Source organism: Xiphophorus couchianus, chromosome 14, assembly GCF_001444195.1.
Source record: "Xiphophorus couchianus chromosome 14, X_couchianus-1.0, whole genome shotgun sequence".
Taxonomy (NCBI): Eukaryota; Metazoa; Chordata; class Actinopteri; order Cyprinodontiformes; family Poeciliidae; genus Xiphophorus; species Xiphophorus couchianus.
In genome coordinates, this window is record NC_040241.1 from 7,719,076 (window position 1) to 7,737,952 (window position 18,877).

At 40.0% G+C, this 18,877-nt stretch overlaps 2 protein-coding genes across 2 annotated transcripts in view; one reads left to right on the forward strand and one right to left on the reverse strand.

The window, feature by feature from the left end:
• The window catches only part of hdac8 (histone deacetylase 8), a 31,170-nt gene extending 19,716 nt beyond the window's left edge, over positions 1-11,454 (forward strand). The window contains exons 11-12 of the mRNA XM_028039150.1: positions 696-801; positions 10,152-11,454. Coding sequence (XP_027894951.1) covers positions 696-801; positions 10,152-10,174 — 129 coding nt within the window. The 3' untranslated portion in view covers positions 10,175-11,454. The remainder of the gene's footprint in view (positions 1-695; positions 802-10,151) is intronic.
• A 1,227-nt stretch (positions 11,455-12,681) lies between these two features.
• LOC114157921 (centrosomal protein of 131 kDa-like) lies at positions 12,682-14,632 on the reverse strand. Its single transcript, XM_028039093.1, has one exon. The coding sequence runs from the start codon at positions 14,327-14,329 to the stop codon at positions 12,908-12,910; it is 1,422 nt and encodes a 473-aa protein (XP_027894894.1). The 5' UTR covers positions 14,330-14,632; the 3' UTR covers positions 12,682-12,907.
• Between the last annotated feature and the right edge of the window lie 4,245 nt (positions 14,633-18,877).

Consider the following 18,877-nt stretch of genomic DNA (forward strand, 5'->3'; position numbering starts at 1 on the left):
CTGTATGTGACAAAATAAGGAAGTTTCTCAGCATATTTTGAGATTTGGATTTGTAAAAAACTAAATGTACAAAGCTCAAGGCGAAACGATCAGATTTTAACAAAGAACACGAAATCAACCCTAAATGGAAGCTGACTGGCTATTTTTTGGTCAAACAAGATACACACTTAATCGGGATTTCAGGACAGTCCAAAACACTTCTGTCTTTAACCCGGATGAGAGCTTGTTGGTATGGGTCTGCATATGTTCAAAAAGTACCTTGTAAATCATTTACAGCAGGGCAACAGAAATCCTTCAGTTAAAATTGCAACAAACAAAACACAGGAGATCACACTCTTTGAATTTACTCACGAAACATTATTTTTTGTTGTTTTTATTGAGGTACCTATGTTTTATTATTTAAATTTGACCTATTAAAAGATTTGGGAAAATGTTACCAAATGTTAAGTCTCTGATCATGTGAAACTTAAACCAGGGTTTGCTTACTGTAACATGCATAACATGCCAAGAAACATACACAAATCAGAGTTGTTGAAAAGAAAGCTAGCTTGATCATCTTGATATTACCCCGAATCTTTCCTACATTGCAGTAAAAACGCAACAATGACGAGACGACAACATAAAGGGACAGACTGCATTTGAAAAAACAGGTCAAACCAAAGTTTGCGATGCGATCTGTGAATGCATGTCTGCAGTTTTTTACAGAGTACGGACCGGACTACTCGCTGGAGATCAGTCCGAGCTGCAGACCGGACCGCAATGACAGCAAGCACCTGGAGCGGGTCATCAGCACCATCAAAGGTATCAAAGATTTTTGTGTTTACTGGACGCCCCAGGTGCATCTCTGTGTGGGTGTGGAGCGTAAACAGGTGTGCGCCTGTTTGTGCGGACATGAACCCTCGCTCACCTACAGGCCCTTTGTCTCTGCATGGCTCTTTCAGTGCGTGGTGTCACGTGTCTGTTCTTGTCGCTGTACGCCTCTCTGCTGGATGAAAGTATAGCTTCTTTAGTGTTTTGTTCCTTTGGCTCTTATCGTCCCTTTGTGCGTCTTTGTATGTATGATCTGTTTTTGGTTTTTTTGGTGGGTTTTTTGGCCTGTGTCCTCTCAGTCACCTTCTGGTTCTTAACAAACGTGGTATTCTTTCAGATGAGTCTGTATGGTTTTATGTTTGAACTAAATCTTCATCCTTGAGTTTGGGTGTGTGTGTGTGTGTGTGTGTGTGTGTGTAGCGACTTGTGGTTAAGTGGAAAGTCAGCCTTTTGGTCTTGATGTTGACAGCCCGCAGCTCTCGAGAGATGTTGCAGGAAGGTGAAGCTGAAGTGAAAAGTTGAGCGGCAGGAAGATTTCTATAAGGTGGTGCGATGAGGAAAGAAACAGCAAAAATCTAGACAATACTTACAGACTATGCTTATTTTCAACCAAGATTTTGGTAGAAAGGAAATTTGACTAGGAACTCTGTCTAGACATGTAAACCACAGACTAACAAAGCATTTATTTTTGATGAAAGTTATGAAAGTTAGTTTGGTCTATCATGAACATTTATCTAAAAAAAAAAAGAAAGACATTTGCTTTATTAGTAAGGTGTACATTTTTTTCTTATTACACCTTACCAAGCTAAGCTGGATCTATTTAATATATTGAAAAGTATTCACAGTGTTCTGGTTACGATTTTTATTGTCACAAAAGGTATTTCCTGTGTCAACTGCCAGTCTAATACTAGATTACAGTATGTTCAATCGAGGCCCTGCTCGTGCTTGAAACCTCTACTTTAAAGTGCAGGAGCATATTACAGTTCACCAGTACTACATTGTCTCTATCAGTATTGTGGTTTTATCCCTCAAAACGTTTTGAAAGCAGTTCCTGTTGACTCCGACAACACGGAACTTGGTAAAATGCTAGGCTAATGCTAGCATGTTTCCTCTCTGTTTTCACATGACTTGTTGATATTTGGAAACATAAGAGTTCCCGTTAAACGTGTGGATAAAACCTACAGAAAACGCTGTTCTTCCACTTCGCAAATGGTTGGCTTTGGTCTGAATTTTTTCACGACACATCTGGGGATATGTTATGATGGTGTCACATGACTCAGACCAGGAGGAGCAGCAGCAATGTAATTAAAAACCATACTTCACCGTAGTCCCCATATGATTGGAGGTACAAAGTTCCTTTCTTCACAATTCTAACCAACCCACTTCGTCCAGCATTAGGACCAACACACCTGATTCAAAAAAGAAATGCTATGGTGGAGTTAGTTTGATGTTCTTTTTAAATTAATCATTTAATTATATTGTATTAATTAAATTTATTCTGGCACTCTACCCTTTTTCTACCCGGAAAAGGGTAGACTGCCTTCTCCGGGTCAGGGGGGGTGTCCTGCCCCAAGTGGAGGAGTTCAAGTATCTCGGGATCTTGTTCACGAATGGGGGAAGAAGGGAGCGGGAGGTCGACAGGCGGATTGGCGCAGCGTCTGCCGTCAAGCGGGCGCTGTACCGGTCCATTGTGGTGAAGTGAGAGCTGAGCCAAAAAGCGAAGCTCTCGATTTACCGGTCGATCTACGTTCCCACCTTCATATATGGTCATGAGCTTTGGGTCATGACCGAAAGAACGAGATCACGGTCGAAACGGGTTTTCTCCGTAGGGTGGCTGGGCTCTCCCTTAGAGATAGGGTGAGAAGCTCAGTCATCCGGGAGGGACTCAGAGTAGAGCTGCTGCTCCTTCACATTGAGAGGAGCCAGTTGAGGTGGCTCGGGCATCTGGTCAGGATGCCTCCTGGACGCCTCCCTGGTGAGGTGTTCTGGACACGTCCCACCGGGAGGAGGCCCCGGGGAAGACCCAGGACACGCTGGAGGGACTATGTCTCTCGGCTGGCCTGGGAACGCCTCGGGATTCCCCCGGAAGAGCTGGAAGAAGTGGCCGGGGAGAGGGAAGTCTGGGCCTCCCTTCTGAAGCTGCTACCCCCACAACCCGACCCCGGATAAGCGGAAGAAGATGGATGGATGGATGGATATTCTAGCCTGGTTTTTATCTCATTACTATTTTGGAAACCTACAACCAAAGAAAGATTTGCGATGCTAGTGGTAATGAGAAAGGGAAGGACAACGAAAATGGGGGAAACCTTTGCCATGAGCACAGAAAAGAGCTCACTTTTCTGTCACCTGTAAATTCATTCAAGAGACGCCACTCTGCTGTTGAAGAACTGGGATTTAGTGTGAACGCAAACCCAGACTAAAGGGAAGAATGTGCTCTTTGATTGTATGCGAAATAGTGTGGGCATGGCAACAATTAACAACTCTGCCTTTTTCATTTAAACGCAGAAGATCGTTTTACTGTGGCAAAGGACAAAAAGCCTGCTGGGCGTAGATTCTCTTTACCCGGACAGGATTAGGTTTCTCAGTCACATTAAAGAAATGAGGACTTTATTTGGCAAAATTTTGCTGGCTTGGAATAAGTCGTTACAAAATGAGGGATTGAAAGTATCTCCACTGCTTAGTCATACGCCTTTTATTAGGGACAACAGAGGATTGGTGGATGGAGCGAATGAAAGGGTGGAAAAAGTAAACGGGAAGATGGAGTGAAAACAGGAACTTGTTTTATCTGCTGTTCCCTTTTTTTTTTATTTGACTACCAAAGTGGTTGTTAAAGAACTTAAAGCCATTTAGCACTTTTTTTTTTTTCTGAAATCTTTGGTTGTGCAATTATGTCTAGTTTTAGTGCTTCCATTGGCATACATCTGTTAAAAATCATTTGGAAGATATAAACTTTGTGCCATTTATTCTGTGATAAAACTATTTCTTTTCATCCCTTTAAATAAAACCAGGAGATGAGGGGCAGGGGGGTCTATCTCTTTATTCTCCTGACATTTCAGACATGTCACGTCTGTTTTATGTAGCAACCTCCATCTTCTAGTCAACCTCAGCCTTTCGCCGTACAACATATGAGACTTCAAAGTGTCAGTGACAAGTCGGTATGTTATACAGTAAATATCGGGGCGCCTAGTTTTCTCTGTTTCTGATTATATGAAGACTGGCATGTCTGCTCTACTAACTGATATGCCTACTCGCAAGCACTGGGTTCAACAGACACACACCTCAAGGCAAACTGGTCCACATGACATCACTGGGGGTGTATAAGTGTTCCTCTGGTCTGGAAACAACGTGCCACTTATAAACGCTGGTTTCAAAGAGGAACTGGTCAGTGCGTGAGTGTGTGTCCACATCTGCAGCCTGTTTGCTCTAGTGACCCACAAAAAAAAAAAAACGTAAGACAAAACGATAATCCAGCAACAAGATTACCTAAACGCAAATGGCAGACTGAAACGCGTATGCTTCATGAGATATCACTAAAAACACAAATTGGAGAATATGAGGTTGTTCGATAAACTTATGTTTCAGAGTCATTTTTATCTTTAAAGGATCACGAAAACAATGTCATCCTCCAAACGACAGTGAATATTACCACAGTTATTCTGAAAGGCTTTGTCTCACAAGTTTGTTGTAAGTGCAAGATGATTATGAGCTCTGTGAATAATTGTGTTGAATATTTTTTAAAAATCACTAAAATTGGAGGGTTTTTTTGTTATTGTTGTTGTTTTCACAGTCAAACAACTTGTAGATTATGTAGCTCATTAAAAAGTTCGGTAGTGGGTTTGTAGCATAAGGCAGCTAAGACCATAGAATCTCACTGTTTACTTTAATTTCCATCATTACAATGTCCCCACCACAATTCCTGAACTTTCTGGTCTTGGTTATTAAGATCTAGACCAGGTGTAGGCTATGAAGAAAGTAAAACCTAATTAAAAATTCGAAGTGTTTTAAAGTACTCAAATTTCACAAACATTGCAACCAAGCAGCCATCTGAAATGGCGAATTTTTTCCCCCCAAACATTTATATTTTGATAATGACTCAGGTTGATTATATCATGTTGCCCTTACCGTACAACAGGGCAACATTATATCATGTTGCCCTGTTGTACGGTAAGGAAGTGAGTTTATATGACTAATAGCAATGAGCAGCGGAAGGTCGTTTAGAGCAATTTTGGTTTCATTGGGAACCGTAATGTTTAAAGTCAACTGTCAATAATAGCAATCAGAGCCAACATATTTTATAATATTGTAATAAAAAAAAAAAAATTAAAACAATTATGTTCAAACACATTACATGATGTGAGATTTGTCTTTCCGAGTCGGAAAGGACGGGAGTTCAAAGGGGCTGATTTTAGATCCTTAATTACAGAAATGAATCCATAAAGTGATTAGAAACATTGTTGTTCATTGCTACAATGTTCATGTCCGCATCATGCGGATTATGTTAATGTTTGCTCCCGAATTTCTCTGTCCTATATTTCTCCTGCGTAAGCTGAATTAGCCTGCTCGCTAAAAGTAGCATACCATACCATACAGCTACGAAACTAGTTTCATGGCTACTGCCAATGATTCCAGCTTTCTTCTAATGAGATCTGCTTGACTTTCAATTATTAGCACATTTTTCTGCTAGTTTCAGGAGACGCCGGTCTCCATTTCTGGCTGTTTAATGAGTAAAGCAGAGAAAAAAAGTAGCAGCTGAACAGACACTGCAGAGGACCGATCAGAGAGAGAGACGGAGAAAATGACAGAAGAACACAAAACAAAACGTCTCACTGTTCAATTTCCTGTTTCAAATCAAACTCTGTTAGTTCAAATAATGCATTTCTAATAAATTCTGTTATTAGCTGATTTCCTCATTTTTCAGTCTTGTAATCTGTATGAACCAATTATTCATTTATTTTCTATGAAATCTGTTGCCGGTTTTAAGACTAAACATTTTTACAACATATCTAGCTAATTATAGCAAGTTACGTAAAGCTTTCTGGAAAAGTTTGAGTTCCTGAAACTTCTCCAGAAGAAAATCAGGAAATGACTAAAGTATAAAATAATCACCTAGTCTGGGGACAAAGTGAATTATCGTTAGGATGTCAGTCGTTTCACAGTTGTTGTTTTTTTTTCTCTTTCCCATGAGAGCAAACAAAGCATGCCCCACCGAAATGAAATGACTAGTGTTTGCAAAAGCAGTTGCAGTCGTCATGCTAACATTCCAGTCAAGGCAAAGGCATAAAAATGACTATATTTCTGTCAAAGACATCAGAAACATCCTAGTTTTATTACGATTGTAAACTAGCCATTTAATGTTCTTTGAAGCACAGTAAAATAAATACTACGTAGGGTGTAGCATTAAAGGATTACTCAATTTTTCCTGATGTTTGTCATTCACACATGACGATTGAGACGGTGTAAACTAAAATGTGCTTTTTATTAGGTGTTTTTTGGTTGCCGCCGCCATCTCATTGTGTGTATTTACAGCTTTTGTCTTTACAAGCGTGGTAGCATAATTTCCCTTGAGGCTTTGCGCACAATTGTGACTCTTTTCATTGGCGTGAAGTTACCCGCACTCGTACACAGCTGTCTTTTTTTTCCCCCAGTCTATCTGCAGAGTTGCTTGTGCGGATTAACTCTCCGAGAAGATCATTTTTATACTTTAAGTTATGAGCCGGGGCTGCACAGTGGCGCAGTTGGTAGCACTGTTGCCTTGCAGCAAGAAGGTCCTGGGTTCGATTCCCGGCCGGGGTCTTTCTGCATGGAGTTTGCATGTTCTCCCTGTGCATGCGTGGGTTCTCTCCGGGTACTCCGGCTTCCTCCCACAGTCCAAAAACATGACTGTCAGGTCAATTGGTTTCTCTAAATTCTCCCTAGGTGTGAGTGTGTGTGTGCATGGTTGTTTGTCCTGTATGTCTCTGTGTTGCCCTGCGACAGACTGGCGACCTGTCCAGGGTGAACCCCGCCTCTCGCCCGGAACGTAGCTGGAGATGGGCACCAGCAACCCTCCCGACCCCATTAGGGACAAGGGTGAACAGAAAATGGATGGATGGATGGAAGTTATGAGCCGCAAACCTCGGCACAGAGAACTGTCATGCCATCAGCTCCTTTGCCGACTCATGGACTTTGCCCACGTAGTCTTGAATCGGAGCGAAGAGAAAAGGACAAAAAATACTCGAAACGTGCAAAGCTGGTGTAGACGTACCACAAAACACTTGGTGCTGTAATTGCAGTGAAGGTTTTTTTTTGTTTGTTTTTTGCAAACTTTTGACTTAGTGGGTCTGAATATATTTACACACCATACTTTTCACTTCACAGTTATTCTTTTTTTTTTTTTTTTTTTTTGATTATCTTTCTCACAAAATCCCCCCCCCCCCCCAAAAAATACAAACAATTGAAGTTTTTGGTTATCTTATACTGAAGCAGAAAGCAGATATTTTTCCCAGATGGTTATCTTGAGAAAATGGTTTAGTTTTCTCTAGAAAATTAATTTCCCAAATGTTTTTCTCAGGTTAACGAGTTAATCTGAGGTCACAAGATGATCGGTTGTGCTATATGCCTGATTCCATCCACAACGGCATGTGGCGGATGGAATCGCCAGTCATTTACTTATCTCGATGAAACCATTGCAAAAGAGTGTATGCGGAAACAGGAAATTAAGTAGTTATCTTGAGAAAACCCTCTGGGAAAAACTGGATACTTTTGCACGTCACTATATCTTGACTGTAATGACACGTAGGTCGGGTAGCCATATTAATTATAACAGAGTAGTTTAACTGTGATTTCATTTTCAGGTTTATCAGTCTTTCGGTAAAGTTTCTGACAGAGTCCAGCCTTACAGCTGTTCTGCATATTCCCAAGGCAGATGAAAACGCCTCAACTCCTCTCGACATCGGTTGTTTTTCATCGAATGTCCTGTTGCCCAGGCCCCACTTCTAAAGGCTGTTCCTCTCGTCCGAGCTCCCTTTCCTGTTTTTAGTCTGTGTCAGGATTTTTGAGTTTCCATTTGTCATACTTTTTAGAAAAAAAAAAAAAGATCCCGTGTGTAGAAAGTACCTCCATCTGGAACTGTTGGTGTGTCGTCAAAGCTGCGGTTTACTGTACATGTGGCCTATGGGTGGCTTTTACCAATGCAACTATTTAAGAAAGAAGAAAGTCCTAGAATGCATGCCATGCTTAAGAGGCTTCTCTATTTTTGTTCTCGTGGAACACATGAGGTACGGTTTTGACTGAAACTAGTGTTACTCTTTTAAAAGATTGACCAAAAACACAAAAATCCGTCAAGCCTAACTCGTCCAATCTCTTTTAACCTGGAGGTCGGATCAGCTGCTTTCTTCATTGTGAACTCTTAACAGTGGCATTTCTTTATCTAGCAATCAATTCCTAGTCTGTTTCCATTTTATCTCCAGATGTTTTTTTTTTTAAAAAAACCTGTCTGAAGTTATCTCCCACTCCTAAAGCTCCTCCTGATCACTCTTCTTGGAATCCAGTGGAAAACAGCTTAATCTGAAGGAGCTGCTCTCTGTTCGCAATTTAAAACAAGTTATAAATAATCCAAAAGCACATGTGGCCTTTCAAATATTTTGTTTTCGCTCGAATTATCTCGTTTTCTGGAAACGTGTTTGAGTCTCCGGCGGATTCCGTGTGAACGTCGGAGAGGAATGAAATGCAGGTAGAGAGAAAGGAATGACATTTAGCAAATGTATTTCACCTTGAAGAACAAACACAGCAAAGTGGGGAAATGTTGATTTATGCTGTTGTGCTCATAACTCTGAAGTTGGAGAAGCAAGTAGGACAGAACGTGAAGTCATAGTTCCTACAAAGGCCGAGGTTTTCCACCTACTCTGGATTCAAAATACAACATGGCTGCAGGACATACACATTTTTACTGGTAATTGTGGTAGTAAAATGTTAATTTGTAACTGATTCATACCTTGCTACAGCATTTTGTGAAAGTATTCATACCAGTACATTTCTAAAAGAGTTGTAGCATCTGATTTCATACGGGCACTTTGCAGCTAGATAGCCAAACTGTTAAAAAAAAAAAGTGAAGAAAATAAACCGTGACAGGCACAAACGTTTAGATTTTCATCCGCCTTTTTCCTATCTTTCATCATCCATTTTGTTTCCTACTTACTGAAAAACAGACGACAGAGGAAGTCGTGCACACTTTAGGGTTTTGGAAAATCCTCCGTGATGCCTGCGTGTTTGTTTCGCATGCAGGAATGCATGGTGCAGAGCGAATGCAAACCGTATAGGGGACAGAAGAAGGAATAATAGCCTGAAGACGAACACGGCTGGCATGTCTTCATGTTGCAGCCGAGCTTTATCTGCAGCAAGAAGCCGTAAATCAGTCGCACCAGTAAACCATCCTGTCATAGTGGGTGTGGGAGGTTTGGAGCATCTGGGCTCATTTGCTGCTTTGTTTCTTGTAGCTTTCTACATTTTGCACTTCCTCCTCTCAGTGGAAGGAACACCAAGTAATGCAGTTTGTCATCGGAATAAAATTTTTAAAACAGAAAGTTTTTTTGTCCGATTTTTTTGTCTTTACAGAATTTTCAAAGTTGAACCCTTTGTGCCCTCTCCCCAAGGTGAATGAAGGTGCAGCATTCTCTACATAGTTGTAGGCCCGAACACAAACCGGCTGGCATTCATGTTTATACTTCGGAGCTGCCGGTTGTTGTTCCAGTTGTTTCGATGAAGCTGTTGTTCACTGTACTCGGGTAACGTGACGAGGACCGCACTGACAGCTCCACAATGGCCAACAAACAGGACATCCTCCCTCAGTGCGTCAGGGCAATTACTCATCCCCTCAGAGCACACGTGCCGCGCGTTTGTTTTTACCAATCGGAGCGTTTTAGCACTACAAAGGATCAACAATGCCACATTATTCCCGCCAAAGTGAACCGTCAACTACGCTTCGTAATGCACCCATTGTGTCCAAACACTTGCTTTGTGTCTGTATTCGAGCGTTAGTCGGGCGTGGAAACCAATCTGTGTCCTCATGCAAATGAGCTCTCGGCGATTGGCATTTTCATGCCGATTCCCTGCTTTGCATGCTTTGTGTTTCTTCGGGAGACTGACGGGCCTCATCTCTGCCTCTGCCAGATGTTGCTTTGCATTTTCCGTGGCACTCGTGTTCGGTTTCCCTTGGTGTCTTAATATATGTGCTTAGCCTGGCTTAATGAGAAGGATCTGACCCTCTTCTGCCGTTCCTCCTTCTCTGTGGGTTTGTGTGCTTTGAGTGCTCACCCATGTAACCTCTCTCACCCCTCTCATTTCTGTCTCCCCCTTGTTTACAGGGAATTTAAAGAATGTGGTTTAGGACCTGGCAGCCTCAGCCAAACTCCACACACACACACCCACATGCACGCCATCTCTCCGAACCAGGTCTACGCTCGGCAGCTCTAATGAAGACAATATGGAGTGGACCACTCCTGCCCCGAGGCAGGGTTTGAGCGAACAAGGGAGAAGAGAACAAGACAGTTTTGGAAAACATTAGTTGAGTGTTTCCAGGGGGAGAACAGTTTAATAAGGGATGGGGGTTGACATGGTCTCTATTCAGTGTTCACCGTTTTTAATTCCTTGTGTTTTTTTTTTGTTGTTGTTGTTTTTTAATGTACGTGGGTTTGTGCAAATGAAAGTTTATTGTACGTTCTCTGTAGTTTTGTAAGGCTAGATGACGGCGGTTCACCCCTGAGCGTTCGCTACCGAGGGAGGCATCAGTCGGACATTGAATGGAAAAACAGATTTTTCAGGGCTCCGGTTTCACGGTCTGCCCCAGTCCCGCTGTGTGATTTCAGCCTCTCGTGGACAGATGAGCACTAAAACAGACAAAACATTCGAGTCCCTCCAAGGCCCCGTTAAACATTTGTTTCTAAACGGATCTGGAACCTGTTAAAAGGTTTGCGAAACATCTAGAGAGACCTACAGCCTACAAATTGGGAGTCCGGAAAAGTTTGGAAATCGGACGATCACGCTTGCTTCCAGCTGTTGGCAGACAGCAGAAACATTTGGAATTCTGCGATTTTAAATGAAAAGAAGAAACAAAAAGATAAAAAAAATAAAGGCCTTTTTTTTTGGTTTATTTTAGATTAAAAGCCAAGATTACATTCTCTGAAGAAAATAAGAGCAGCTCCTCCACCATCAATGTAGTTGAAGTTGGTTGGAAGCAAAGGAAAGACTAGAACTGTAAATATATGAAAGCCATCCGTAGCTACAGAAAACATGTATAAACAGCGTAACATTTCACACTTACTACTCCGAGTGTCTAACATACCAAAACTGTGAAACTACATGTTCGCTGAAAGTTCATTGTGGAGGTTGGAGCAAGCTGGGTGAAAGTTTTTTGCTAGCTTCCTCAGCAGTTATAAGATCTAAACCAACAGTGTGAGGCATTCAGTGGTTTCTTGTATTGGGGAATTAGCGGCGATCAACGTCATCAGACAGAGCCATTTTTCAAAAATGTCACGGTGCTGTTTGTGGTTGAGAGAGGTCTTCAAATAGGCATTTGAAAGGATTCGTGAAATGCTGAAATGTTGTTTTTTTTTTCATGTTTGTGAAATGATTTTAAAAGACAATTTATTAAAATAAAGTTTTGCACCACCGTGTCTTTGCAGATTGATTCAAATAAACATCGAAATGTTTTTTGTGACATATGAGAGACATTTAATTTAGCAGCTTAAATTTAGCAAAGCTTTAGCTTTGCTAAACATAACTACAAAATAATTAATTTGTTTCAAAGTAATAGTGGTGCCATTTGGTACTTAATGATCTGGCTTCTTCCCCTACTTATTCAAGGGTCATTGGGTCAACCAGAGTTTGGCAGCTAAAACTTTAGATTTGGTGAATATATAGTGTTAAGAACTAAAGTCGGGTCTCTGGTTCTGTACTGTGGCTGTTAGTGATAAGGTGTGTTTTGAGCCACTAAGGAGAGATGTGAGAGAATGATAAATCACTGAATAGTCCTCTGAAAAATGTGTCCCTATCACTAGTGGAGGCCCCAAAGAGTATGTATATATATATATATATGTATATATATATATATATATATATATATATACATATATATATATATATTTTTTTTTTCATCTATCAGATAGATAGATAGATAAAAATAAATATATATATAGATATATAACCTGCAATTACATATGTAATATAATTACAGGTTTTATAAATATATATATATATTTATAAATATATACATATATATATTTATAAATATATAATATATTATATATATTTATAAATATATAATATATTATATATATTATATAATATATATAATATATTATATATTTATCGATCGACCGATAGATAAAAATAAATATATATATAGATATATAATCTGCAATTACATATGTAATATAATTACAGGTTTTATAAATATATATATATATTTATAAATATATATATATATATATATTTATAAATATATAATATATTATATATATTATATAATATATATAATATATTATATATTTATCTATCGATCGACCGATAGATAAAAATAAATATATATATAGATATATAATCTGCAATTACATATGTAATATAATTACAGGTTATATAAATATATATTTATTTATTTTTATCTATCTATCTATCTATTAACAGATAGATAGATAGATAGATAGATAGATAGATAGATAGATAGATAGATAGATAGATAGATGGATAGATAGATAATCTGCAATTACATAATGTAATATAATTACAGGTTATATAAATATATATATATATATATATATATAAATATATATATATATATATATATATAATCTAAGATGGGGAACCTCAACAACACAGAGAGAAACTACAACGACTACAAAGAGGTTCCCAGTTTTCTGAGTGGCTGCAGCTAAGCCATGTGGCTTATTTGATTTGTTTTTGTGATTTTGTGCATAATTTGAGATATATTTGGAGGTTTTTGAAAGGGTTCTAATTGCTTGTTTTAGTAACCTCTTTGCATTTGTCCCATTTTTGCGGATTCTTGAGACCCAGAGAGTGCAGTATCTTTTCCAAACTGGTTGAAGGGCCTCTTGCCTCCACAGGTTCAGGATTTGGGCTTTCGATTTTTTCTGACCTGAGTTTTCACACAGAGGTTTGTCACTTCCATGGGATTAGGATAAAGAATGCCTGAATCTCTCAGCATCTCCTCTATAAAGTCATTCAGCTCCTCAGGAGATGCATCAGGTATCTCAAAATCCTTTGACAGTGTTTCCTCTAACAGACGGTCCAGATCCATGGATGCCGGGTCAGAGATGTTATTTACAGCGGTAGTCTCGTTCTTATTTCTTACTTGACGCCTGGCCACTTTTCTTCTTCGAGGTCCAACTTCCTCTCTGTCTCTGAGCTCCGTTTGGTAATTAAGCTCACAGGTGGAATACATTTGCTGGAGGGCACTGAGTTGTTTTTGGAGATTGTCTTTCTCGGCTCCAAGTTCATTGATAATCTTTAGGTCCCTCATCGTTTTCTGTGACAGAGCTTTTATCTCTTTATCTGCGCCCTCCTTAAATATTTGTGCTTCCTCTCTTAGAGCAGAAACGTCCCTTTCATATGTAGCCTTAAGATCCTGGAAAGAAACCTTAATCTCCTCCAGCTCACTCTGCAGACTTTTCTCCGTTTTCTGCAGACAGGCGATCTCTTTAGACATTTGTTCTCGGAGATCGTCCTTCTCAGCTCTCAGATTTTCAAAGAGCTTTTGGGTCTGCTTGAGTTTCTCTTCATAAAACATCTCCGCGTCGACCTGCAGCTTCCCCTCACGAACGTCGGCTTCATATTTTGATCGAAGCTCCTCGTACTGAGTTTTCACTTGGTTCAGCTCTTGTTGGAGGGCGTCACTTTTTTCTTTTTCTGCCCGGATCTGTGACATAAATGTTTCCTTGCTGGCAGTGTGAGTGGCCTGCAATTGCTCGAACTCCTGCTGCAGCAGCTTTTTCTTCTTGCGTCTTATTTCGCCGTGTACATTGGAGGCGACAACATCAGGGCTGAGAGTCTCTGGAACGGTAAACTTTTCTACTGCCAGTAGTGTTCTCTTAATTTCTTTGCCCTTGTTGATAAAAACCTCCTTGAGATTTTTCTGCTTCTCCAACTCAGATTTGGTAACTTTCAGTTCGTTCTCCAGACTGACTACCTTTTGCTTCTCCTGAAACCATCTTGCTCTCTCCATTTCCAGGAGAGAGCCAAGTCTCTGGACCTCTCTCTGGAGCTCATTGGCAGATGTCCTGTTCTCATTCCAGCCTTGCTGGTGTTGTCCAGCTCTCCATGCCCTCGACTGGGATCTCGGCTGGGATCTCGACCCGCTGTTGGAGTACTGTGGCCTCTGATATGACATATCTTGATCTGCAAACAATATCAACCTTGACTTCGAAAGCGCTTTGCGTACTTCTGAACTCGTCAGTGGTGTAGCAAGCAAATGACAAGAAGGTAGAAGTTTGCTACATATAAAGAACAGTGATGATGACATCACAAGCATGATTAGTCATGACATCACACAATGAGTCGTGACGTTTGAGAACTCTGCCACACTAACCAGCACCCCCTCACCTTCCTGTGTTGTTGGGGTGGCTGTGATGTCTTTTTTCTGTAGACTTCTGTTCATGTTTTCTTTTCGTTGAGGCATTGCTTCTTAGGACATGTTACATGACAGTCATCAAAATATCATACAGCAACACTGTATTCAGTCACAGTCTTTTTCAGATTTGTTGCAAGATTGAACACTGGAGATCCTTCCTGCCCTCGGCATCACCATCCACCCACGACTCCTTGAACGTCCTTGGATGATATTAGGACTAAGGGTGGGCGATATGGACTTAGTATTTTATTGCAATATTTTGTGGTGATAATAAAAATGATGCTAAAAATAATTTCTTACTTTTTTTTTTAGGTGTTTGCATGGCTGTGACTGCACGGTGCACCATCAAACACAAATACTGCTCCTGAAAAACATTCCCAGAGTATCTGTGTTTAATTCTATTTTCTTATTTCCTGATATTTATTCTAGTGCAACACATCGTGGAGAAAATGCTCAAAATAAAATTCATGTTAATGAATGATGTTTAAAACTTTACTGTCAAATGCATGAATGACTTCATTGAAATTTATCGAGACAATAATAAATGAAAAAATTCCTATTTGACCGGAAATTTTACGCATTAAATCATAAACGATAAGATAAATGCCCTGTCCTATTTAGGGCAACATTTAAATTTCTGTTTGCGAGAAACTATTTTAAAATTTAATTTAATTTAATTTGTGGGAACATGCTGAACAATGGCTTAATAACTTAGTAAGTGGTTTGCACATCATATGCTGTCCGCTTCTGGTCTGGAATGTTAGCTGGAGATAAGCACCAGTACCAGTACCCCTCCCGACCCCACTAGGGGCAAGGGTGTAAAGAAGAGGGACGAGGGCGTGTGGGTGGGCAGGCAGGCAGGCCTGGTGTGGCTGGTGACCAACCAGTTCAAAGAAACTACAAATTCTGATAAAAAAAAAAGCTATCAGTTATGCCAAAAGCTTCAAATTGACCCTGTGCACATGATTTAAATTCTGTACAAGTCAGAACAAAAAACTATCAATTTAAACTTGTGCAATACAATGAAAACTGTATGTTGTTTAATTGTTAAAAGCAGATCGAATTTTATTTCTCTGGGCAGTTTTAAGCAAAGGCCTACCTTCATGTTTCCCCTTCAGATCTGCCTGTTGTGTACAACTGTTGTATTGACTTGTTTCCAGGTGATTTGGAACAACATGTCCTCCCTGTAATGAAGTGCTAAACCCGTTCCTGCCAAATGTTCTCTTCAGGGTCTCATGACTTGTAGCCGGGGTGGACACGCATCCATTCAAGGCACCAAAAGGAGTCTGGTGAGCAAATTGTACTAGTGAACCCAGGAAGACTTTTATATCTTATGCTAGGATAACGGGGCATGGACCTGGGAAGAGTCCCAACAGAAGAAACCACCAGTGAGCAATGAAAACCGGGGAGCCTAAGCACAAAGGAGGTGCAACACGGAAACCAGCTTAGTATAATAAGGGGAATGATGAACAGCTGAGGGAAAGTCTGAGCAGAGAAGTGAGGGAACTAATTAACACACAATGAATGAAGAGGGAGCTGAACCAGAAACACAGAAGGATCTACAAACCAGGAGGGAAACAGGCTAACATTTCAATTAAAGGCTGAAGTGAAAAATCAGGCAACAGAGCACAAAATGTAACTCAGAAACTCGACACACAACAATAAACTTATGATTAAAGACCATAATCAACATCTTAGATTATCGATATGCAAACACTAATTACATGTATGTCTGAAGAGACATGGAAAATAACCGAGTATAATAAAATAATCTAATGTAAAAACTAATGAAAGCCAGTTTAGACTCAGTGAAAATCCAAATGAGCAAATTTACCCCCATTTTGACAGTTCTTTTTGCTGTTGAACAATAAATATTGTCCATATGGGTAGATGTTGTGTTGGAAAAGCAAACAATCCCACAATGGAGATTCGAAGAATCAAACTGCAGAAATCAAGTGGTCTTGCAACGATTTCTGTTCACCACTAGTTTCTACTTCTTTAGATAGAAAATGTAAACATAGCTCAATTTGTATTGTTTTCAAATTTATTTCCATGGAAGTAGAGGCGTTAATGCATCTTTATTCAATTTAAAAGCTGCTGTCTCAACAGCCATCCATTTGACCTCTCTGGATTAAGAACTTTTCTTCATTCTTTCCATTCTTTCAGTACTGGTCAAAACGTGGAGCCCAATCTCAGTTTTGTGTGAACAGAAGCTATTTTGAAAAGTACAGAAAAGGGATAAAAGATTATTCGCACCAAATACCAAAAAATAGAACTATGTTTATGCCTAATTTCCTGTATCAGAATAAGCCTTTATTGTCATTGTACGGAAGGCACGGCAAAATTAGTTTCGGTACAGGCCATCCAAAAATTGAAAAAAGACAAACAACATGAGACACGGCTACACAGGCGCCTGAGGCTTGTGAATAAAGCACCTTCACGTTTTGGTGCTTGTGTGTCATAGCTTTGCAGAAGTAGTGGAATATGTGAACAAATGCGTAGCTACATAGAGATAAAAGTCCAAGCGGAAAGTGTTTTGTTAGTGTTGCACAGAGATATTGATAAAAATATCAGGAAATGCTGACTTTAATGTACTGGTTTGTCAACCGTCCAATGAGGGATTTCTTTGAATAAACAGCCAGAATCCCAATCTCAAACAGCTAAAAAAGAAAAAAGAAAAAAAAAGATTGTAAAGTGGATATATAGGGTTTGATCGCTAAGATAAACTCTTTGCTCCTGTATTGTATTTTCCTCTGCTAACGTGTTGATGTGGACACACCACAGAAATTAGTTCAAACTAAAAGTCAGGACACCGAGTTATTGTCATGTGTCTCCATGGTGTTTTAATCTCTGATTTACGCAGTGCCGGCAGGGTTAATGGAGGCTTTAATAGAGAGCGTTTGAAAGAGGAACCACAAATGTCAGGCAGTTTCCTTTAGAAGTGATGTTCCTTTAAATTAATGGCCTGGAAATTCACACCAAACTTTGGAGTCACCAGTCAAAGCAAGCATGTGCTGAACAGAAGTGAGCTCAGCGTGTGTGTGTGTGTGTGTGTGTGTGTGTGCGTGCGTGGGTGGGTGTGTGTGGGTGTGAGGATTCCCTGTGATCTTTATGAACAGTGCTGCGGTCATCAAGGCGGTTTGAGCCCCACATAGCCAAACCTAGTGAAACTCATTACACCGTTTACGAGCTCGGAAAAGGAGAGACGATTGAAATTCTATCTCATAAAAGTGGGAGGATAAGGAGGGGCGGAGGCCTTACACGGTAACCGGCCAGGGGCTGTAAACATGAGAGACGTGAGAGACTTGTGTGTGTTTATGTAGTTTTTCTGTTCTCGGTGGGGTCAAATTTAAAAAAAAAAAACAACAAAAAAAACAACAAAACTTTGGGGCCCCTTGAGGCGTCATGGGACAACTGGAACTACTGGATTTTGTTTTCCTAAAAAAGCAATTCCCACGTTTTGGGTTTCTTATTTCTCTTTTTTTTTTTGTTGGTGAAGGTAATAAAAATAGTCAGAACCAATGAAAACTAAAACTAAATATTTTCAAGAAGAGAAGTTATCAAAAACAACCATGCCGTCAACTTGAGACATTCATGAGTTACAAAGCCAAAACATTATATTTAGTCCGATGACACACCAGCGCTACATCCTGCCAGTAAAAATGCAATCTGCTCGGTGAAAAAACGCGTTAGCGACATCCTGCTTGCATGGAAGAGAATTGAAGTTTTTCTCAAGTCTTTGTGAAACACGCATTCACAGAGCCGGAACAAACTTCCAGAAAACTGCAGAAACACAGAGTTCCTTTAAATCAATTGTAAAAACCCAGTTGTTCAGAACTGCCTTGGATTCATAGTCACTGGAACACTGATTGATATATTTGATGTCTATCTGCTTTATGATTTTGATGACGGCATTTGACCAAATGTAATGTTTATGGCTTGTTTCACAGTCGGTTGATGCATTATGTTTTTATGGCGTAAAGCACTTTGAACTGCCTTGTTGCTGTAATGTGCTACACCAACCAACTTTACTTGCCTTAATGATTTATACATGGGTCTCCGTATGGGTTTTACTTTGGTCCTGATTGAGAAGGTCAAGCCACACTGCCAATACAGTTCCTCTTTTCTTGTAAATTTCGTTGTAAAAGGTAAAACACACTTCATGGCACTTTTCCACTGTATGGTAACAAAGATGACAGGTAACTTAAATCTCTTGGGCCTTTCACGCCTGAACCCCTCCTCAAAATACGTGTTTGCATAAGCTGGAATAACGAAACCAGTGAGTTCCGCCCCCCACTTCACACCTACTCACCAGTTTGAGTGTGTAACTGCCTCTCTCTCACCTCATAGGCGTAACAATGGTCAGTGAACTTCAAACCTCCACTTGGTGGATTAGGAAGATCATGCAGCTCTAGCATAAATGTCTCTACACATCGGATATTATGTTCA

Coding starts and splice junctions, on each gene's coding strand:
- LOC114157921 (XM_028039093.1), bottom strand. CDS start 14,329: ATGCTTGTGATGTCATCATCACTGTTCTTTATATGTAGCAAACTTCTA.